The sequence below is a fragment of the Desmodus rotundus genome, chromosome 13 (assembly GCF_022682495.2).
Source record: "Desmodus rotundus isolate HL8 chromosome 13, HLdesRot8A.1, whole genome shotgun sequence".
Taxonomy (NCBI): domain Eukaryota; kingdom Metazoa; phylum Chordata; class Mammalia; order Chiroptera; family Phyllostomidae; genus Desmodus; species Desmodus rotundus.
The window spans coordinates 28019564-28042011 of NC_071399.1; the positions used below are offsets into that span (position 1 = coordinate 28019564).

Here is a 22448-nt window from a genome sequence, read left to right on the forward strand (position 1 = left end):
CAAAGAATGGAAATGCATCCAACACCAGGGTGCCCAGTCCGCTCAGTGCATACCGCCATCCTCCCTGACGCCCACACAAAGGCTCGGCACCCGGTCGGGCCTGGCACCCAGCCTGCGCCCGCGCACCCAGGGCGCAGCTGGGGACCCCTGGCCATCGCCTGGGAGAAGCCCCGCTGTCCCTGCGCAAAAGCGCACCCCCAAGAGTGTCCGGGTCCCGCTGGCTCGCTCTGCTCGCCCACTCAGCCAGCCGGTAACTCTGACAGGTGGGCTTCCGGGGTCCGGCCTCCAGCCTGTCACTAGGCCGCGGCCGCCTCGCCGCGAGCGCCTCCCGCGCGCCGGAACCGGCAGTCAGGCAGGCCAAGTCAGGATCAGCGCCGCCCCCATGCACCCTGGACCCCTGGACCCCGTGCGCTCCGGCCGACGCCGATCGCCGCCGGTGCAGACGACGGCGCTGCTGCTCCACTGGAAGGCCACCTGCAGGCCCCTCCAGGGACCCGGGACCCCCGACCCCAAGGCCGGGTCACCTGGGAACCTCCGACGGCGGTGCCCAGGACCGGGAGCGGGAGGCCAGAGAGACAGGAGAGGAGCGCACACGCGGCGGGTAAGGGGGACTGGGGACAGCTGGGTGCCCCGCGTGTCCGCGCCCCACCCGGGACCCCGGCCCTCGCCGGCCCCCTGCCCGCCGCACCTGGCTGGCAGTCGCGCGCGGACACGCGGGGATGGACACGAGGGCGCGGACACGGACACGCGGGCTCGGACACGAGGGCGCGGACACGCGGGCGGTCCCGGCGCGCACTCCGGCCCGGGGTCCTGCCCTGCAAGGCGCCGGGCGCGGGGCTCACCCTGCCGAGCAGGCGTCGGGCGGCGTGACGTGCGCGGCGCGGTGACGTGGGCGGACCCGGCTCCCGCAGCGCGCCTGCGCGCGTTTTCGCGCCTTCGGCTCCGTCCTCCTCCTCCCGCCGAGCTGCCCGCGCTTGGCCCCAAGGGGGGGAAGGGCTGCGCGTGCGCCGCGCCCAGCGGGGGGGGGGATGGAGACCCAGAGACTAGCGTCGGCTGCAGAGTTGCGCGCGCGCGGGGAGAGAAGCCTTTGGGGGTGTGCACATGCGCGCACACGGAGAACCTGGGCATGCGGTGTGTGCACATGTGCGCACACAGAGGACAGGGGCCCAGGGTGTGTGTGTATTTGTGCGCACCGGGCCGTTGTGTTTGTGTGTGTACACTTATGCGCACACGGGAAGTAGGTCGGAGTGTGTGTGCACAAGTAGGAGAGGAGACACGATTGTGTGTGCACATGTGCTTGCAAAAGGAGAGGGTCAAGGTGTGTGTACCTGTCAGTGTGCACACACGGATGAGAGTGGGACCCCCCTGTAGGCACGTTCACATTGGTGTATTTGCAGGAGTGCATTCAGGCAGGAGAAGGGCTGATTTTGTTGGCATAGGTGTTTATGTGTACACAGGGAACAAAAGGGCTGGCGTATGCACCTGCAGGTGTGCACACATGGAGCAGAAAAGGAGGCTGGGTGTGTGAACACATGGAGGAGAGGTCAGATGTGTGCATGCAGAAGTGTATTTGTACTCAAGGATAAAGGCAGGCTGGGATGGGCACATGGGCATGTTTGGTTGGGTTCCTCTGTATGTGCACAAGAAGGAGAGGAGGGTGCACATGAGTGTGCAGGTGCACAGAGGTGGCTGGGTGTGTGCACATGCAGCATGGAAAGCCCTGTCTACCTGGTACTCTTCTATCCCTGCCTGGCCCTCAACCTCCACACCCGTGCACAGGTTCTGCGGAGGTTCCACGTGTCCTCTCTGCAGAAGGTTGCTCTGGGGGGAAACCAGGCAGCCAGTTTGCTCCTTATGTGTGTGACTGGTGGGCTGTGAGGCCAGCAGCTTGTGCCCGCTGCAGCCCACCACCACCAGGGACAGGGCATTGACCCCCAGGGAGGCTGGAGACCCAGGTGAGAGCTGGCTGGGCCCGGGAGTTCAAAGTTCAAGACCACATCAGGTGTGTGTGCAGTGAGCTCAGGTATAATTAAAACCTCAGAGGACTTAAGCACAGAGCAAAGGCCTCTTTGCACTATATGGGCAACATGTCACTGCATTACAGCTCACCTAGCATGGTTTCACAATTTAACCATTTTTATGCTGATCACACCCACTCCTGCTTCTCTACTAACGCACCACCTAAACTTTCAAACCCTTAATTAGCAGTGGTTTCTTGAAGACAGCAAAAATCTTCCCATTCTGCTGATTAATACACAATGGACAGAGAGAAACATGGGTGGTAGAGTGGTAGAGGTGAATAAAGGCTTACAGAAAGAGAGTCCTACACATCTTGCAGGCAGAACACCTTGTTTCTCTGCTGGTGAAGTGTATACAGCTCTTCACCCATTGGCAGGTCCCCAGGATAGCTGAACCTGCATTCCTCCATTTTGTTCCTCAAGTGGTCATATGCTCCTAGGTCCATTTTTCTTTCACAGGAATTCTTTGTTTTTTACTGCATTTGAATATTCACCCCCCCCCCCCCCCGGTAGCAGCCAGAAAGCCCCGCTTCCAGCCCTTGGACCCAAATGTGCAGGGCAGCAAGCTGGGGGCTCAGAGGTAGGAAGAAATGGAAGATCAGATGCGGACTGAAACCAGAACCCAGGCAAGTGCCCTGATCAAGAATCAAACCAGATGACCTTTGGCTTTGCAGGGCAATGCCCAACCAACTGAGCCTCACCAGTCAGGAGTCTCTAAAATAATTTATTGAAGATCCACATACTTTTAGCCACTGCCTTGCCTTGAAATCTCTAGATTCAATTACAGAAATGCAAATTTCTTGATGAATAATTGGCCCCAAACTCCCTGTATTCATCTAATCCTTCCATCTCCACTGTATATCTGGGGACAGGTTGTTCAGGAAGCATGACTTAGTGATGCTTTCATCTGGGTGTTGATTGATCCACTTCCCAGTAGTTGGCATTCGCCCCTGTGTTATTGTCCAGGACGCCACATGTTTTATTAGAAGAACGTAATCATTGGGTCTTTCCCAGGAAAGGTCCTCGGCTCCCAAGAGCTCCCTCTTTGTGTGTCTGCTCCATCTAGTCTCAGAGCTAATCCAAATACCTGCCCCTGAACCCCATTAAACTGTCCTTTAAAAGGAGAAAGAAAATTTTCTAATGCCTTGAAAATGTTCATTCTAAATCTATTTGTTAACTATCCAATTTGCCTTTGGTTCCCTCCTCGTTAACATTGGTCTCTTCTCCAGCCATTTCCCATTTTCCACCTTCTTGGGTCACCGAGGCCATGATGACATTAAGAGGTAGGAAGACAGGCAGGAGGACAAGTGCTCATGGGACTTATAGGAGGGGAGGAATATTCCTGGATGTGGATCCTGGAATGTTCCTGGATTTTCTCCTTCTTTGGTAAAATATAAATAAAGGCATCTTTAGAAAACTTTGTGTGTATCATAAAATATAAGCAAATCTGTACTTGCTTACCCTCAAGATAAATCCGCTGGTCCTGTTCCCCCAAAAGATCACTTCTTCTGCCCTGGCCCATGTGGCTCAGTTGGTTGGAGCATCTTCCCATAGCTGAGAAGTTGCAGTTTGATTCCCAGTCAGGGCACATACCTGGGTTTCGGGTCAGATCCCCAGTCTTGGCGTGTACAATCCCCAGTCTGGGTGCAATAGATCGATGTTTCTCTCCCTTCTCTCTCTCTCTAAAAGTAATGAAAAAAATGTTCTCAGGCGAGTATTTATATGTATATATATATATTACTGCTTCTAGGCCCCATCTACAGGCAAATTCTGTAGACCCCACCCCACCACCTAGACCCAGGAAGACATCGTTATTTCTTTCTTACTCTCCTTACATCATGAGCCCTTTAGAAAATTTCTGGTCACATCCAAAGTCCTCCTCTTGGGATAATGGTCAGTCCTTGACCCTCTTGCATTATTATGCTCTTAATATTATGTATTTAAGGCTTACACAATCTTTAATAAGCAGACGCCACCATCCTTTGACCAGTACTGCTTGGGTCCAACAAATTCTATCTCACAGCATCCAATTTACTCAACATTTCTTTCACAAAGTCTCCTTTACTACTTTAACTTCTTATTTGCTTTTCATCTGAAATGCTCTCCAGCTTTTGCAAGGAAAGAAATCGCTTTCATTCCTTTGCCATTTAACTCCACAATTCTAAAGTGTTCTTTCTGTGTGATTTTACATTGTTCTGGCTAAAATAATACCAAGATTATTTTCTGTGGAATCTTACAACGGAAGGTTGAAAGATTCCTGTTTTCCTTGTATCATTTCCTTCCTCAACTGAATCCATTAATCAGCAGCAGCCAGGAGTGGAAAGTGGTACCAGGACCCCACAGCACAAGTGTAAGAAACTTGATTTGATGTACAACTGACTGCCCTTGGTCACTTCTCTGCTACCTGTCCACTTATTTTACAGATGCAGAAAAGGACCTTCGAGCTCACCTGAAGCTGAGATGAAAAAAATCAAATGACTTTGGATAAGTAATCTCAGCCTCTCTGATGTTCAAATTCCTTTAGCATTTTTTTTTGAGAAATCAGTAGATAAAAAACAGTTCTTTGATAAGAAGATAAATAGCAGTTTCAAACGTTTTATCTTCCCCGCATTCCTCATCCAGGAAACATTTTTGAGCTCCAAATGCATGCCAGATAGTAAGGAGACAAGACTCTGTCCGTTACTGGGACGGAGAATTATGGAGGCACCTGAACAGGAACAATTATTTTCCCCTGCAGGCAGAGAAACTTACTTCTCACAGTTCTGGAGACTGGAAGTTCACGAACAGGCTCAGGTTCCAATAAGGGCCCTCTTCCAGACTTGCAGATGGCCACCTTCTCATTTTATCCTCACGTGGCGAGCAAACTAGTTCTCTGGCCTGTTTTTTTTTTTTTTAATTTATTGATTGATTTTTATTTATTAATTGATCTTAGAGAGAGAGGAAGGAGAAAGAGAGAAACATTGATGTGCTGTTCCACTTATTTACGCATTTGTTGGTTAATTCTTATATGTGCCCTTCACACCCTCAACCTTTGCGTATTGGGAACGGTGCTCTCACCAACTCCCGGAAGCTCCCGGCCAGGGCTCTCTGGTCTCTTACACAGGCAGTAAGCCCATTCACAGGACTCCGCCCTTAGGGCCTGATTACCTCCAAATACCACCTGTAGGAGAGGAAAAATAATTTTCACTCTAAATTCTTGGCTGGGGTCCTTGTAACAAAAGACAGATTAACCAGAGAAAAACAGAGGTTTAACAAGTGTACCTCATGTATACATGGGAGATGCCCAGGGAAAAATGAGTAATTCTCAGAGGTAGCTTAGAATCAGGCTTAAGTATCACCTTCAGCTAACAAGGAAAGAAAATGTGGGGGAGGCCAATTATGGGGAGGTGACCAAGAAAAGTAGGTGAACAAGAGTAAGGTTTGTTATGCAGATTTGAGTCCCTGCCTTTCCACTGATAAAAGTTTCTTGGTTTAGTCATCCATCTCCTTCTGGTGCAGAGAGGGAGACACCCTGACAAATGGAGATTTCCTTTATTTGTAAAGGTAAATTTCCTTTACAAAAGGGTAACTTCAACTCTGTTTCCAGACCTTCTCCTGCCTCTCAAAATAATCGTGCACCAAAGAGGCATGTTCTGGGGTGGTGTGTTCTGCCACCAAGCTTCACACCACATTGGGGATTAGATTTCAGTACATGACTTGGGAGGGGTTGCAAACATTCAGACCATAACAGTCCCACGGGCCTAGCCGGGGATGTTAGAAATGTAGTCATTGTTCTGGGCCGTATAGGTAACTAACCATTTGAAGTTCTATAAAAAAGGGGGCGGAGAGCAGATACTAGGGGACAGTTAGCAGTTTGTTCTAAATGATAAAGAGAGATTTGGGTTTCAGGAGAATAAGCCCCATGGAGGGACAGAGAAGAGATTGGAGAAGGGCATGGTCTGAGACAGGACATCAGTGAGAAGGTGAGGAGTCAGGAGACCTGGTGCAAGCTACAGGGATTGACTCTGGCCAGCACACATTGAGAAGAGGCCACAACATCAGAGCTGGTTGAGGTCCGGGCCCAGAAACAGTACCAGGAAGCTCTGAGGAAGCCAGGTAGCCCCTCAGCGAGTGGTCTGGGGCAGCAGCACTAAAGCACAGATGGAGGCTGGAAAGGTTCTAAGTGGGGCCAGACTGGAGTTACTCTTCCGGAGTCATGTGCCAGCGAGGCTCAAAAGGGGTGGGTTTCTCCTGTTCTCTAGCTTCTGGTGGTGGTACCTTTTGGTCTTCCAGGGTGGAACGTGGCACCTCCCTCCTACCAATATTTAATAAGGGCAGATTCCTAAATATAGGGAATTGCTTCAGATACCAACAGCTTCCAAAATGCAAGTTTTTACTTGCATTTACAGAGAACTTCGCTAGGAGATCTAAGGGTCTGTAAGGTATTGTGATAGGGAAGAGCAGGGGTCATACCCAAGAGCCCAGATCCACAGGAGTTGGAATGGACAGTCCTGAGCTAGGACAAGAAAGGGTCAGGTGTGGGCAGGCTGAGCAGCTGGGGCAGAGAGGACAGACAGGAGAGAGGTGTTTGGGCAAAGCAGTCCTGACCATTGGGTTCAAGGTTGGGGAAGAATATGAAAGTGACACATCAACAGACTGTTCAAAGTGCAAGACTGATGCTCAGACAAGCTTAGGGTTAAAGTTGCACCTGTGGCATTGGTGGCACACAGATGCCGGGATGCTCTGGGAGTGGGAGTCACAGGAGAGAGCACAGAGAGAAGTGGACTGAAGACCACTCCGCAGCTCAGCACTAACTCAGTTCTAAGAGGAAGACAGAGAATGCGTTCCCAAGAAAGAACACTGTAATGATTCTGGTTGCTGTCCCACCCCATCCATTGCCTGTATGGCTCTGCCCTAACCTGTACCCTGTCCCTGACCTCCAGGGACTGCATCCCTCTCCCATGGTGTCCAGTTGGATTCAGCCGGTCAGAGTCACCAGAAAGAGAGCAAGACAGGAGGAGGGAGAAGCTGGGGTATGTTACCCTCTTCCTACCTTGCCTCAGTTGGACAATGGCTGCGAATCTCTCCATGCATAGCTCCTGCCAGCCCCACCCCTTCCACAACTCTAACGTGCCTTAGGTCTCTAAGCTGTGCTTCCTGCCCATGCCCCCTGCCCCTCCCCTATCCCCCTCCCCCACCTTCCAGGCTTGGGGTGAGTAAAGGCTTCCTGGAGGCACCTTCCTACTAGAGTCATTAACCTCAGCCATACCTCTACACTAGGGCCCCCACCAATCCCTCTCCATAAAAGCCTTTTTTAAAAAGATTTTATTTATTTATTTTTAGAGAGAGGGAAAGGGAAAAAGAAAGAGAGAGAGAAACATCAATGTGTGGTTGCCTCTCATGCACCCCCTACTGGGGACCTGGCCCACAACCTAGGCATGTTCCTTGACTGGGAATTGAACCGGCAACCCTTTGGTTCACCAGCTAGCACTCAATCCACTGAGCCACACCAGCCAAAGCTATCCACAAAGCCTTGGACCGTCATCTATTCCTACCAGAACCATGGCTGATTCAAACTCTAAACATAAAAAGTGGTCATTAATGACATGGATCAATTGATTTACAAATGAAGAAAGGATATGTTTGAAATAAGAGGGAGTGATCAATATAGTGTCAAATGTGTTACAAGGATCAAGGTGAACGAAAGGGGAAGACAGGTCATTCAATTTGTCAATGACATCATTGCTGATGTTTAGGAAAGCAGATTCAGGAGCACAAAGGGGCAGAGAGCTGGAAGCACCTACTGAAGGAGGCCCCAGGGGATGAGGCATGAAAGGTGAGGCAGAGAGCAGGGCTGGCAGGAAAGGGGTGGTATTCTGGAGCTTCAGGAAAACGTGTGCGGGTGAAGGGTTTGGGGGAGGTGAAGAACCCGGGTGTTTTGGAAGCTGAGAAGAAGTCACTAAAGGCAAAGAGATGGAAGGAGAAACAGAAAGAAGGCATGATTGATGGGACTAGGACGTAGGGAGGACAGAGAGAGACAGGATGAAAAGAGGGCTAAACTGTGAAAGTCTGAAAAAAACATGTATTTTGACATCAGTGGGAATGATAAGGGCAAGTCTAATTATGCCTTCTTTCATATAACCTGTGAAATTTCTCTAAAATTGCCATATACACCACTGTACACCAACTTCTCCTTCCTTCTTTCCTCTCTACACTCTCTGAACTCTCCAACACCACAGATGCTTTCTTTCTCTCCAAAACTAGCTTTGCCTTTCTATGACTAGAATACAGATTCCTTTGAGGGGAAACCATTTAAAATCTTGCTTTCATGGACTCCCTCATATGCCATTGGTGGCAGTATTAATTAGCACAACTGTTCAGTAAGGCAACTGGGAAATTTAATTAATCCTTAAAATTTCATTTGATACAACTGATCATGAGCTCATTGTTGAGAGCTAGGAAAGAGGGCTAGACAATTATAAGCATTGCTAAGCAGAAAACCTCTTGAAGGTCACTAGAATGGATAAGGAAGAGAAACAAATCGTCATCCGAAATAAGCTTATCAACAGGAGACAGACAGATAGTTCTTATCAACAGGAGACAGACAGATAGTTCCTCCTGACCCCAGAGCAAAGTTCCTCCTGACCCCAGAGCTATGCAGAGATAACCACAACTCCCACTTCTGTAGCTTGCTTGCTTGCTTCGTGCACATATAAAAGAGCTAGCCTGTTAGCGTTCGGCGTGACTCCTCTTTGCAGCCTTAACAGGCACCCCGGGAGTTCGCCCCTGCGCAGGTAAAAATAAAGTACCATCTAAGTGCACTCCACATGTCTCCATTTGGTTTTCTGCTCGCGTTCGGGATACAACACTCATGACTCTTCTGCCAAACCAGCTGCTCCCCCCAATATCCTCCAGCTCAAGAAATGAACTATACTCACCTAGTATCATACTAGAAATTAGATAAAAGTCAAATACCTCACCTATCCTCACTAACTAAAACCAATCAAATATCTTGAATTCCTCTACTTTTCCCCATCTCCTCTGCCATCACCCTGGCCAAGCTACCATCCTCTTCATTGAGGGCTATGAAGATCATTTCTATCTCCTCTCTCTTCCTCCAATCTTGTCCCACTCTAATATCTCATACACTCAGCAGCCAGCGTGATGTTTTAAATGTGGAAATTAGATCATAATTCCTCCTGCTTAAAATTCTTCCATGGACTGACCTGCTTCTGGGTTGATGAGAAACTAGGGGCCACTGAAATAGTTTCCAAGATATGTTCTTTAATGCATTGCTATCTCACAAAGTGTCGACAATGTTTCCAGGGACCTAATTCTGGGGAATGTTCTGTGTGCACTTGAGAAAAATGTGTATTCGGCCAATGGGGGTTGGAGTTAGGTTCAGTCTGTCTATAATGTTCAAGTTCTCTGTATTCTTGTTGACCTTCTGCTTGGTGTTTTATCCTCCACTTAAAGTGGGATATTGAAATCTCGTATATTATTGCAGAGCTGCTTATTTCTTCCTTCAATTATGTCAATGTTTGCTTCATTTATTTAGAAGCTCTGATGTTTAATTTAGTGTATACGGTTGACCCTTGACCAATGTGAGGGTTAGAGGTGCTGATCACAAGCACAGTCAAAAATTCGCATATAATGTAAGTCAACCTTCTACAGTGTGTGAGGAGTCCCAGCTATGGAGCTGAGCTTTGAACAACATGGGTTTGAACTGTTCAGGTCAACTGAACTGCAGTCAAGCAAAAGAATCCACAAATAAGTGGACCTGTGCAGTTCAAAGCCGTGTTGTTCAAGAATCAAATCTATTTATAGTTATTCTGTCTTCTTGGTGAATTCACCCTATTATTATTGCTACAAAAGACAAAGAAGGACATTATGTTGTGACTGCATCATGTCCTTCTTTGCCTCTTGTAACACTTTTTTTTTTTTAATTTAAAGTCTATTTTTGTCTGATATTAGTATAACCACCTTCCTCTCTTTTGGTTACTAACTGCATGTAAAATCTATTTCCATTTTTTTACTTGAAACTTGTGTGTCCTCAGATCAAGAGTGAGTCTTCTGTGGATAGCATATAGTTGGATCCTGCTTTTTATCCATTCTGCCAATCTATGTCTTTTGATATGGAGTTCAGTCCATTTACATATTTATACATTATTTGCTCAGTAATAGTTGTCTTTCAAATCATGTAGGAAATGAAAAGTGGAGTTACAAACCAAAAACACAATCATCGTTTGTACAATGACACATCACTATCACCCGAAGCCTGTAGTCGACTTTAGAGTTCACTCCTGGTGTTGCACATTCTATGGTTTTGACGAGTGTAAAGTGGCGTGTATCCACCATTGTAATATCATACAGAACAATTTTACCACCCTAAAAAATCCTCTCTTCCCACTAACTTCTAGCAACTACTGATCTTTTTATGGTCTTCACAGTTTTGCCTTTTCTAGAATATCATACACTTGTAATCATACAGTATGTAGTTTTTCCAGATTGGTGTCTTTCACACCGTAATATGCATTTAAGTTTCTCCCACATCTTTTCATGGTTTGATAGCTCATTTCTTTTTAGCAATGAGTAACATTCAATTGTCTAGAGGTGCAACAGTTCACTTATCCATTCATCTGCTGAAGGACATCTTAGTTGCTTCCAAGTTTTGACAATTACAGACAACATTGCTATAAACATCCATGTGCAGGTTTTTGTGTGGACATAAGTTTTCACCTCATTTATGCAACTATCGAGGAGCATGATCACTGGGTCATAGGGTAAGAGCACGTTTAGTTTTATCAGCTACCACCAAACAGCCTCCCAAAGTGGCTGTACCGTTTTCCATTCCCACCAACAATAAATGAGAGTTCGTCCCATTGGTCCACGTCTTCACCAGCAACTGGCATTGTCAGAATTTTGGATATCCACCATTGTAATAGGAGTTTGGTGGTATCATTATTGTTTTCATTTCAATTCCCTTATAGCATCTGATGTGGAGCATCCTTTCATATGCTTATTTGTTATTTGTGTATCTTTTTTGGTGAGGTATCTGTATAGTTCTTTTGCCCATTTTTTAATCGGGCTGTTGTCTATTCACTTGTCAAGCTTTAAGAATTCTTTGCATATTTTAGATAATAATCCTTTATCAGGTATGTCTCTTACAAATATTTTCTCCCAGTCTTTGCTTTGTCTTCTGATTCTCTCAACAATGTCTTTCACAGAGCAGTTTTTAATTCAATGAAGTCCAGATTACCAATTATCTTTTTCATGGATTGTGCCTTTGGTGTTGTATCTAAACAGAAGGTCATCTAGATTTTCCCCTGTTATCTTCTAGGAGTTTTCTAGTTTTGCACTTTATTTTTAGGTCTGTGATCATCTGAGTTAATTTTTGTGAAAAGTATAAGGGCTACTCCTAGCTTCATCTTTTTGCATGTGGATATCCAGTTGTTCCAACACCATTTGTTGAAAACATTATCTTTTCTTCATTGTATTGCCTTTGCTCCTTTGTCAAAGATAAATTCCATTGCTAGGTACTCTATTCTGTTCCATTGATCTATTTGCCTATTCTCCTTACAATACCATATGGCCTTGATTACTGTAGCTTTACAGTAGGTCTTGAAGTTGAATAGTATCACTCCTCTGACTCTGTTTTTCTCCTTTAATATTGTTTTGGCTATTCTGCATCTTTTGTCTCTCCGTATAAACCTTAGAATCGGTTTATTAATATCTGCATAATATTTTGCTGAGATTTTGATTGGGATTGCACTGAATCTATAGGTCAAGTCGAGAAGAACTGACATCTTGACATGATGCATGAGGCTTCCTATTCATGAACATGGACTATCTCTTTATTTATTTAGTGTTTCTTGGATATCTTTATCACAGCTTTTTAGTTTTCCTCGTGTAGATCTTATACATATTTTGTTGGGTTCCTATTTAAGTATTTCATGTTAGATGTACTAATGTAAATGGTATTGTGTTTTTAATTTCAAATTCCAGTTGTTAATGCTGGTATGGAGGTAAGCAATTGACTTAAAAGCACCAGGACCAGGGATTGAACCTGCAACCTGGGTATGTGCCCTGATTTGGAATTGGACCTTCAACCCTTCGGTTACAGGATGATGGTCCAATCAACAACCACACTGTCCAGGGCAATTGACTTTTGTATATTAACCTTGTTACTATATCCTGAAACCTGACTATAATCACCAGTTCCAGGGTTTATTTGTTTTTTTGGCAATTCTTTGGGACTTTCTACATGGACAATCATTTTGTCTGCAAACAAACAATGATAGTTTTATTTCCTTTTTACTGATTTTGTACCTTGTATTTCCTTTTTTTTTTTTTTTTTTTGTCTTATTGCATTAACTGTGACTTCCAGTATAATGTTTAAAAGGAGTGGTGAGAGAGGACATTCTTGCCTTGTTGCTGATCTTAATGGGAAAGCTTTGAGTTTGTCACCATTAAGTATGATGTTAGCTGTATGCTTTTGTAGTTGTTCTTTATTAAGTTGAAGAAATTCTCTTCTATTGCTAATTCACTGACATTTTTAAAATCACGAAGGAGTGTTGAATTTTGTAAAATGCTTTTTCTGTGTCTATTGATATGGTAATATAATTTTGCTTCTTTAGCCTGTTGAAGTTTTTAGTGTAATTTCTTCCTTTAATGTTTGGTAGAATTCACCAGTGAACCTTGCACTTTCTATTTTGCTAGGTTATTTATTCTTGATTCAATTTCTTTAATACATAGAGGCCTATTCAAACCGTCTGTTTCTTCCTGTGTGAGTTTTGGCAGATGGTGTCTACGGCGCTCCCAGCCTGTGACAGTGAAGCTCTCCATGAGGAATGCCCGAGGCACTCCTCTAAGCCCACCATACTCATAGTAAGCCCCCCCCCCCCGCATTTCTCCCGCCAAGACCAATGCTGGGGCTGGACTGGCCCTTGTGGTCTTACTATGGTCAAGGGATGCAGTTCAGCAGAAACCACCGGGGATTTTAAGAAATAAGAGTTTTTACTCACAATTCCTGGAGTGTGCATATCATACCCAAAGGCCACACAGCAAGGTCATAGGTAAAGAGAGAGCGTGGACCCGGGGCTCTGCCTTTACTGCGTTCCAAAGGCGGGGTATCGGCCTGGGTCAGAGGCAACAGCCATGCTGTTGGGCAGGGCAACAGGGGTACGCTGTGTGAACTGTGAGCAATGACATTTCAGAAGCATTTTGACATCTGTGCTGCCAGCCGAGGGCTGAACATCGGAGTGATATCCAAGGAGTAGATATTTGGAGCAGGATGTCCAAAGTCCAAGAGCAGTCACCCGTCCTGCAGAACCTGTTCCCCCTGCCTCACCCCTTCATCAGCCTCACCTGCATGCTTCTGAAATACCTGCTGCGTCTTGTCTTTTGAAGAGCAATCTGCGTGTGCCCCGTTGGGTCTCAGCCTCACCTGGGGCGACACCCCCACTGAGCTCACACCCGGCACCAGCACCAGCACTGAGGCTCCCACACTCATCCCTGGAGGCGGGCCTGAGTCTGTGCCTCACCCCCATGTCTTCAGTGCAGGAACCTTTGCGTCCAAAGCAGATGTAGTTGTTTATCTCCATGCTCAGTCTCTGAAGAACCCTCACCCACAGGGGATGTGCCCGGCAGCACTGCTGCTGTCCTTGACTAGGCTTCGCAGGCGCCACCGTCACACCACACATTAGCGCTCTGGGGAAGACCTGGCTCCAGTGGCCCTCTGGGCCCTCTGCTCTGTTCATTTCTCTTACCTGTCTCCCTGACACAGCCGAGCTGCACCCCTGCAGGGCCAGCCCTTATGCCTCTCCCGAGAGGCCTTGCAGACCACAGTCAGCATGTAACTCCTCCTGCCTGCTCCCTGACTCTCCCGCCATATCCCATTTTGACTTCTGAGCCTCTTCTGCACTATTTGTTTATCTGTCTGCTACACCAGACCATGGGTTCCTAGAGGCAGTAACTGTCTTCTTCACTTCTTCACACGCCTCACCTTTGCTTTGTGTGTAAGATGCATTAATATTTGATTTGAAATCTGCTGCTTAAATAAACTAAGGCAAGTTTCTTTCTTAACTGACCTCACATGAAAGATTTGCTGTAATAGTTGATACTCACATCTTAATCTTCTACTGTGTGATTATGTAGCTATCTGGTATTTGACAGTCTCCTTTTTGATTCCTTTAGGCCCAAATAAAATTCCCTAATACATTTACTGAGATGCCTTACGCTGTGTGAATTGAGGGAGCTGGTTCACTGCAAGCCTGCTCTCTGCACCCTCGGCAAAGCCTTAGGACACCAAGGAAGAAGGTGGCCCTGCCTGTCAGAAGTTTAGGAGACGGGATTCGCAGATCCATAAGACAAGGGACACCATATGTGGGTGCCAGCAGGTTGAAGCATGTGTGACGCATGTGGGGACCTGTGGCGGGAAGAGCTAGGGGTATGGATGGTTGTGGAAGTTTCAGATTAGAGCTCCAGCTGTGGCACCCGACCACCCAGACGAAGTGCTTGGGGGGCACCTGGCACAAGGCGCTCACAGTAAGCCAGTATTGCTCAGGGTTTTGTTAGTGCTGAGGTGGTCGACACATCCTTCTCCCAATCTGTCATCAGAATTCCCAGGATTGGAAGCTCAATTCTCCAAGCAGGTCCATCTCGTGGGAATGAGCTCAAACCTTTAGACACCAATGTTTAAATTCAAGATGGTGATGTCACTACTGGGCTGCTCAGCAAGCACATTTTCCCTCTGGCAGACCTATCTGTAATAGGAGTCACCCTGCCCATTCTAGCCACACACACGACATACAAGCACAGAGGAAAAGATGATGGGAGGCAGGCCTGTGGGGTGGGGATGGGGGCTTGGTTCGAACAGATCTGGTGCTGGTACCTGGGAGGCAGGTGGTCTGCAGCATCCAGGTGCAAGGGTTTGGGGGATGGAGACCAGTGTTGTGAGCCCTTGGCAAGTCTGGACCAGGAGGAGAGAGTGAGGCTGGGGTTGAGAGGCGGCTTTATGAGTTCAATATGGGGCAGCCTGGAGCAAGTTCACAGATACATAAGACACAGAGAGGTGCAGAGGAAGACACTGGTCAGTAGAAGGTGAAGAGGCCAAGTCCTGGGTCTGGAGGAGAGTGGGCCTAGGTGGGTGGAAAAAGGAGGGTGGCCCTAGGTAGGCACTGAGGAGGGACGGTGTGACCTGGTGGGGATGAAGGGAGGAGGGTGGGCTCAGGGGGGTGAAAGTGGAACTATCTATGGCTTCCAGGTGTCCCGATGATCCAGGACTCTCCAAGAAGCAGTCTCCACAGGCATCCACAGTCTTCTAAAGGCATTTCCTCTTGTCATTAAGTGCGTATCTTTATTTACTTGATTTTCACAGAGTAATTTGAACTCCATGTTTTGTTGAAAACTTGACGTCAGCACATGGAATAGGTCTTACTCAGTTCAACAACAGGTAATGAGTTTCTGGCTCTTTTGTGGGTGCTGGAGATACAGCACCAAATAAAATCCATCCCAGAGGCCATCACTGCATTGTGTTACAGATGGGACAGGGAGGCCTCAGCACTGCCCTACGAGCAGGCCCTGCCCAGAACGCCCAGCACACTGCTGCATGTGGACACCCAACGACGAAGGGAATGGCAACAGACCATCTGTATAATTTAGAAACGAATAAAACCAATGTTATTTTCTAAAAATAAACACGTGTTTGTATCATTTTTCCATTGACTTACTTCAGATTAGATATAATTTGCTTCACTTGAAAGTGTTTTAATTGATATTACTGCACTCCACGATTTATATCAGCGACACACATTTACACCTAACATGTCTGTCCAAGTATTTTGGTCAAATTTTTAGGCTCTTAAAGCCAGTATTTATAGGAAAACTCTGGCTTAAAGTACCTCTTAGGGAAATCTTTGTAAAGATCAGATCTTCATCTGTGTGGTTTTCTAAAATGGGGCACATAATCACAAAAATACCCTTTTAAAGTTAAAAGTTAAGACTTAGGCTTTGCAAAAAGCACTGCATTAATTTGGTCTCTTGGAGAATAGTGTGGCAGTATACAAATTACCTTAACAAAAAAAATTTGATAAAGATTAGTAAACCAAAAATCTTACTTAAAATATTTTTTACCCTGGCCGGGTGGCTTAGTTACTTTGAGCACCGTCCTGTACACCGAAAGGTCGCAGGTTCAGCCCCTGGTCAGGGCACATACCTAGGCTGCAGGTTCCATCCCTGGTTGGGGTGTATGGGAGGCAACCCATCAATATTTCTCTCTCATATAGATGCTTTTTTCTTTCTCTCTCCTTTCATCTCTCTCTCTAAGATCAATAAACATATCTTCAGGTGAAGATTAAAAATATATAATTTTTTCAGTAAGTTTCAGTTATAGTGTTATCATAAAGAATCTTTATTAAAAATTTGAAAACCAAATATTTTAAAAGAATTATTTACCTAATAAAATTGACATGAAAGTGTTTTATTTAAAATTGTTATAATAAAAAACAAATAGACATCGAGAAGATATTTATCTCATTTTAGAAAACATAGGCTTTAAGGATTAAAAGTAATTTTCCAAACTCATTGCAAGAATTAAAACTTCCTATCACAAAAATGTTTAATAACAAATATCGACCGACAGAGAACAACACTAAAGTTGTACAATAAATAAAAAACTTTCTAACTTTTTTTTACCAAAAAATCATGAACTGATGAAATAACCATAGAAAGTTAACATTAATTTCAGAAAAAAAGGCACATCCAGGCAAAACAGTCAAGGCGATTTGTAAAATGCAGCGTTACATTTATACTGTGCGTGATCAGTTGGATGCAATACATTATTGTGCTGGGAGATTCCCAAACACGGCAGTAACGGTTTGTGAAGATGGACGAATGAGACAGCCCCTGCTGAGCAGCGGGTTTTGCTCCCCACAGGGCAGTCACAGAACTGTCCCAAACGTCTGCTTTCCTGCACACGGGTTTTGCTTTGCGAGTTGCTGCTCATCCTGGTGCCTTCAGAGACTGGAGCGCCGGTCTGGCCGTGGCACACACTTGGTAATTGCGGCTTTCCACAGCACCGGGGCCAGTAAAAGACTGAGTGTGGTCACGCTCAGGATGAGGAGGTACACCTGCAACAGGTAAAACTAAGTGTCATCTCAGGATTAGCGGCGCACATGCTCATTTTTTCCATCGTAAGTAAGGCTGGTTATTGTCTCGGGATTACTAGTCCGCTTCAAACCACAGGGTACACTCCTAGGTGCACCCTACACAGACACAGGCACCTAGACATCTGGGTGTGAGGCAGATGGAGATTTGACTGTCATTGGAAACTGTCAGCAGATCTCCATATCACTGGTTCACACACTGGAGTCTGTGCAATCCAGGGTCGCCACTTGGGCTCACTGAGCAGTCAGACTGACCCCTTGGGGTCACTTGAGGGAGGGGACAGCCTCAGGGCAGGTCTCAGATGGAGCTCTGCACAAATTTCATTCTTCAGCATTGTTTTACATGCTCTTTAATATCAAGACTTACCTTCCTCACACTGATGGATACCAGGAGACACCATGTAATTTTGAATGCTTACCAGCACTTCACATGCACCAATAACAACTTTTATATTCATTCAATCCACATTTATTAGGGAGCAGGTGTGCAGAGCCTAACATTCAAAGTGCCACTTGGCAGGGCGGACTTTACTGACAACATCGCGACTTAGGGAGGGAGGCCACAAGGGGCGGCAGTCAGGAGGCCCTCCCATGGTGTCCCTGCCACGTGGAGGGGAATGAGAACAGGGGCAGAGTGCTGCCCTGGCTTCGGGGATCAGGCCCCGAGGTTCAGCTGTGCTTACGTAGACATCAAAAGGGGCAAACGCAAAGCACAGATTGCAGAAGAGGGCTACAGCAAGTTGCGATTCAGGGACTTGTGTGTCTACAAATCAGTGATTTCAAAAACACCCTGAAGTTAACTGCTTCTTCCCTAGGAAATACACAGCTTACTAGTCTACAAAGAACACAGTTTTCTAACCCCGGCACGTGGGCTCTTTCTTAGTGAAACGACAGTTCAAAAGCAGGGAGTTCGGATTTCTATACTATGACCCAACATTTAATGCATTGAACAACAAAAAAGCTCCCTTTAATCTTTTTCACTGAAACAGTAATGCTCTAATTTTGGTTACCAAATGCTTTTCTTAGTTAAAGCATAGATTTGTCCTTAGATTATCCAGGGCTAATACTCAACTCAGTTATCTGGTCCTGGAAGAATACTCAGGTTTGAAATACTGGACTTTTAACACTGCAGAACAACAGACTGGCATATTTACCCTCGGGGTTGGGAGTCCTTTTTCACTTTAAAGCCACACCCTGCACCCCACAGCCAAGCACAAAATCCCCTTCATATCAAATTGAGTGACAATCAGCCCTGGCTGGCACGGCTCAGTGGACTGAGTGCCAACCTGTAAACCAAAGGGTCGCTGGTTTGATTCCCAGTCAGGACACGTGTCTGGGTTGTGGCCAGGTCCCCAGTAGGGGACGTGAGAGGCAACCACACATTGATGTTTCTCTCCCTCTCTTTCTCCTTCCCTTCCCCTCTGTCTAAAATTAAATAAATAAAATCTTTAAAGAAAAATTTAGTGATAGTCACAGGTCATCAAATGATACCCATCAAGTTCTAGTTCATAGCCAGTTAAAAAAGGGCAAACCATAAATTTAAAAATAAGTAGAAATGGGGAAAACTGCAGAAGAAAAATGTAAGTGCAAAGTGGAAGGACGCCAGACACTCCACTGCACATACACAACAAACACACTCAGCTGCACGCTCACAACTGCACATGATGCTCAAACATCAGCAAGAGGAGCATGAAGCAGGACAGTGACAAAGCATCTACCTGATCGGGAACACTCACAGGAAGTGGGTGCATGCTCACCTCACGAGAGATGATGCCTGCTCTGCGTGCTCTGCTCCCCAGGACGAAAGAGAACTCGCTGACCTGCGCCAGCCCTGCGGCCACGATCCACTTGATGTACTGGCTGGTTTTCGGCAAGAGGAGCGACAAGACCAGTGCTGCCAGAACAAACTGCGAGAGCGACCCCGCGTTACTGCTTAACCAGAGCCCCGATGGCCCAGCCCACAGAGAACAGAGAGGACACGTAGACGCTGGGACAGCCCTCAAGTAACACACAGTGGGACATAGAGAGGGACTTCTATGCAGAAGGCACCAAATAAACACAAAATGTCTGAAATAAAACCACACAGAACACCAACGCAAAACGAAGGGTTTAGGTTTACCTGCAGAAAACAAGGCTTTCCCCCTCAAGCTAAATTAACAGCATTAAACGTCCTATAGCGTTCAAATGAAAATGTTATCTGTAATAAGAGAGAAATGTATTTCTCTCAGGTAAACAGTGTCCAGAGGGGTAAGCAACCTGGAGCTGGTAGGGCAACTAGACAATCGTCAGGGATTCTGGCTCCTTCACGTGGAAATAGTTTAAGCCAATTTTTACAACCCACAAAGCCAGACAGCTACAGAACTGGTTAAGACATTAAAGGTTAACACAGGCACCTCAATACTTTGCAGTCACAGAGAACAACAACTGGAGAGTGGCAAAATGATTCTCAGTGACTGTGAAAATGTATGTCGGCGGGAATCACAAGAACAAGGTTCTGTGGTTCTTTAGACTCATCTAGCATTAAAGTCAAATTACAGTGAAGAGACGCCACTGGAGGATGCGGAAAGCTGTTTCTCCCATTTCACCTTTTAACTCCCAATTTTAAACATACTCAATGCTGAGGCAATTAAACCCAGACCTGTCCCAGGCGGTGCCGGGTGCCAGGGAAGGGGCGCTGGGTAGACGGTGTTGCCGGGGGCTCACAGACTCAGCGTGGCAGGGCAGGAAGCTCCGCCCAGGGGGAGGCAGGTGTGCTGTGACACGCAAACCCAAACACCGTGAATTTTGCCCATCACGAGCCACGGAAAGGACTGGTACCTTCATGACGACCACCGACACAGTGAGGACCATCAGGATGGTGAGCTCGTACACCACAAAGGTGGGAAACACGTGAAGGCCTATCGGGAAGAGGACAGACAGTCATTCTTTCAGGATCACTCGGTCCGCCTCCCAACACATTCACGCCTGGTTCTCAGTGATAAGTCCTCACACTTGTTGCAATAGAAAGATGCAATTCTTGTAAGCACAATACTGCTGTTCACTTAAGCGCCTGTCCAAGCCTTTGCTGTGGGTGGCTCCTGAGCCAGCCGCTCCGGGGAAAGCGGCCCGGGCCCTGGGTGCCACATGCAGTCCTCTGCCAGACTTCACGCCCCGGACGCTGCGAAGCTGCCAACTCTGATTTTCCTTTATGAAAATATTCTGACCATGAGGCAAATGGCTCATGGACTCTGAAGACAAGGAAGTGCACCACAGGAGGGGAAGGCTGACTGTCCATACCTCAAGGCTGAGAAGCCCAGTAGCTCGCTGACTGCAGAGTCTGGCTGGGTCTCCCCAACATGCCCTCGTGCCCCGTATGAGCAGCACCAAAGAGTGGACGTGATTACTCAGTCCCTCATGGTCACAGCAAGTGCCTGGCCCAGGACCACTAGTGGGACACTCAGCACAGAGGCCAGATGACAGAGGCTTTCTGCTCTGAGGCTGGAGGCTGTTCCCACATGTGACGCCCAGTGGTGAGTGGCGCACCGCACACAGCGCCCAGCGGTGAGTGGCGCACCGCGCACAGCGATGACGCCCAACTGACAGGAGCCAGTGCTGAGCGACATAACAAAACAGACAAATCCATGGTACAACATCTTTGCCACGCAGAACTTGGACAGGAGGGCAAAAGAGCTGTTACAGTTTTCCTACTTAAAGCCATTCGTTCTTGCAAGAAATACCACATGTATATTTGGGGTAGAATGACAGTAACTAGTACAGGTTCTGGGCTAAAATCGCAGGTGTGTCCACTAACCAGCTGTGGACACTGGCAGGCCTCCTGGCCTCTCTCTGCCTCAGCGTCCTCACCCGTAGTCATGGGTTTGGGGTGGGAGTGAACACAGCATGACACAGGCAGGCCCCTGGCCCAGGCAGCACCGTGTTAACAGGCACTTGCTCTCACGGTCACTGTGCACATGCCCGAGGCCCATAGACAAACAGTGAGCAAGGATCCGGGGCTGCAAGGTTCAAGGTAACACCCACCACGTGACAGCTCCCTCCAGGGCACCTCCAAGAATGACAGCTGGCGGTGCTCTCCTCCAGCACAGAAAGCCCTCCTTCACTCTGGGCCTGAAAACTGCCCTTTGTTGCGATGTGCAAAGGTGGCCTCTCCTCGGGAGCACAGCCTGAGTCCCTCTGCACACCCGCTTGTCGGTGGCGGTGACCCCAGGACCCTCTCTTCTCACCCAGACCCAATTGTGGCCAGTGGGCCCTGGATGCAGCAGCTGGGTCCAGGTCATCTTTGTGGCTCTGACAAGGCCTGGCACAGGGCAGGAGGTCAGTGCACATGTGTTACAAAGAGGGACCCTGTCACTTATGTACACGTCACTGAGGTCTGCATATGCAGAAAAATAAAGATGTCTTCTTAGACAGGTGCCATTAACTTGTTGCTTAGAAACCTGGAACAAAAAAACTGTCCCTGACCAGTTAGAGAATAAAAACCGAATTGTATATACAATTGTATACTCAGCTGGCAGGGCAATTAACTTGAATTCCCTTTGAAATACTGACTGTAAATAACCAAAGCAAAAAACATGTAAGATTGTTACTGTTAGAAAGCATGATTCTTAATAAATCAAGAATCCCAGTTTGAGAAATATTAAAGCGAATCCATCTTTTAAATAACATGTTTATGGAATTTTCGTTTTTTAAGAAGCGAACATCCCACAAAGCCCTAGCAGGCAGGACATGGAGTAGCACACACCAGTCGGAATGACCTGGGGGTCTCAGGAATGGAACGCAGGACTGGAATGTGGTAAGAACAGGGTTACAATTTAATCGATTTTATTAGACCTTGTCTGGAAAAGAGCTGACAGAAAAGAAGTGAATCATCAACCAGGAATGGAAGTTCAAGCAATCAGAACTGGGAGAGCTTATGTAGCACTTTGAGGGGTGTTACCAGCAGTGGAGGTGGGGAGGAAGGGGAAAGATGGGGCAGGAGAGGGGGGGTCAAGGAGAGAGGGCAAGGGGAGAAGGCAGGCAGAGAGAGACACACACACAGGTGAGGGGAGAGGATGAAGGGAGAAGGGGACCGAGAGGAAGAGGCAAATACCTGTCAACAGGGGTTCTCTCTCGGACACAAGACGTCTAATTCCTAAAGCTGCATGTGAATGATCTTATTTCACTTAAAGCACGACCTTCCCACTTGGTGGTCCTCTCTGACAACTGCCTTGGCTACCTGGGGCCTTTCACATTTCCATTTAGATCTTAGGATCTGATTTCCATGTCCTCAACCTCCTCTGGGCTCAGACAG

The 22448-nt window shown here is 47.0% G+C and overlaps 2 protein-coding genes and 1 long non-coding RNA gene across 7 annotated transcripts in view; 1 reads left to right on the forward strand and 2 right to left on the reverse strand.

Annotated features, from left to right (window-relative positions):
* TFDP1 (transcription factor Dp-1) overlaps positions 1–876 on the reverse strand; it is a 43280-nt gene extending 42404 nt beyond the window's left edge. The window contains exon 1 of the mRNA XM_053916304.2: positions 689–876. The gene's annotated coding sequence lies outside the window, so the exon portion shown is untranslated. The remainder of the gene's footprint in view (positions 1–688) is intronic.
* Positions 202–16237, forward strand: LOC123478545 (uncharacterized). The gene is made up of 3 exons (XR_006653762.2): positions 202–601; positions 15376–15450; positions 15539–16237. It is a non-coding gene; the product is annotated as an uncharacterized lncRNA (long non-coding RNA).
* A 692-nt stretch (positions 16238–16929) lies between these two features.
* TMCO3 (transmembrane and coiled-coil domains 3) overlaps positions 16930–22448 on the reverse strand; it is a 43690-nt gene continuing 38171 nt past the window's right edge. For all 5 annotated transcript variants that reach the window (XM_024578833.4, XM_053916301.2, XM_045186651.3 and 2 more), the window contains 3 exons: positions 19979–20058; positions 18919–19068; positions 16930–17125 (listed from right to left, as the gene is read on the reverse strand). In XM_024578833.4, coding sequence (XP_024434601.2) covers positions 17012–17125; positions 18919–19068; positions 19979–20058 — 344 coding nt within the window. In that variant the 3' untranslated portion in view covers positions 16930–17011. The remainder of the gene's footprint in view (positions 17126–18918; positions 19069–19978; positions 20059–22448) is intronic.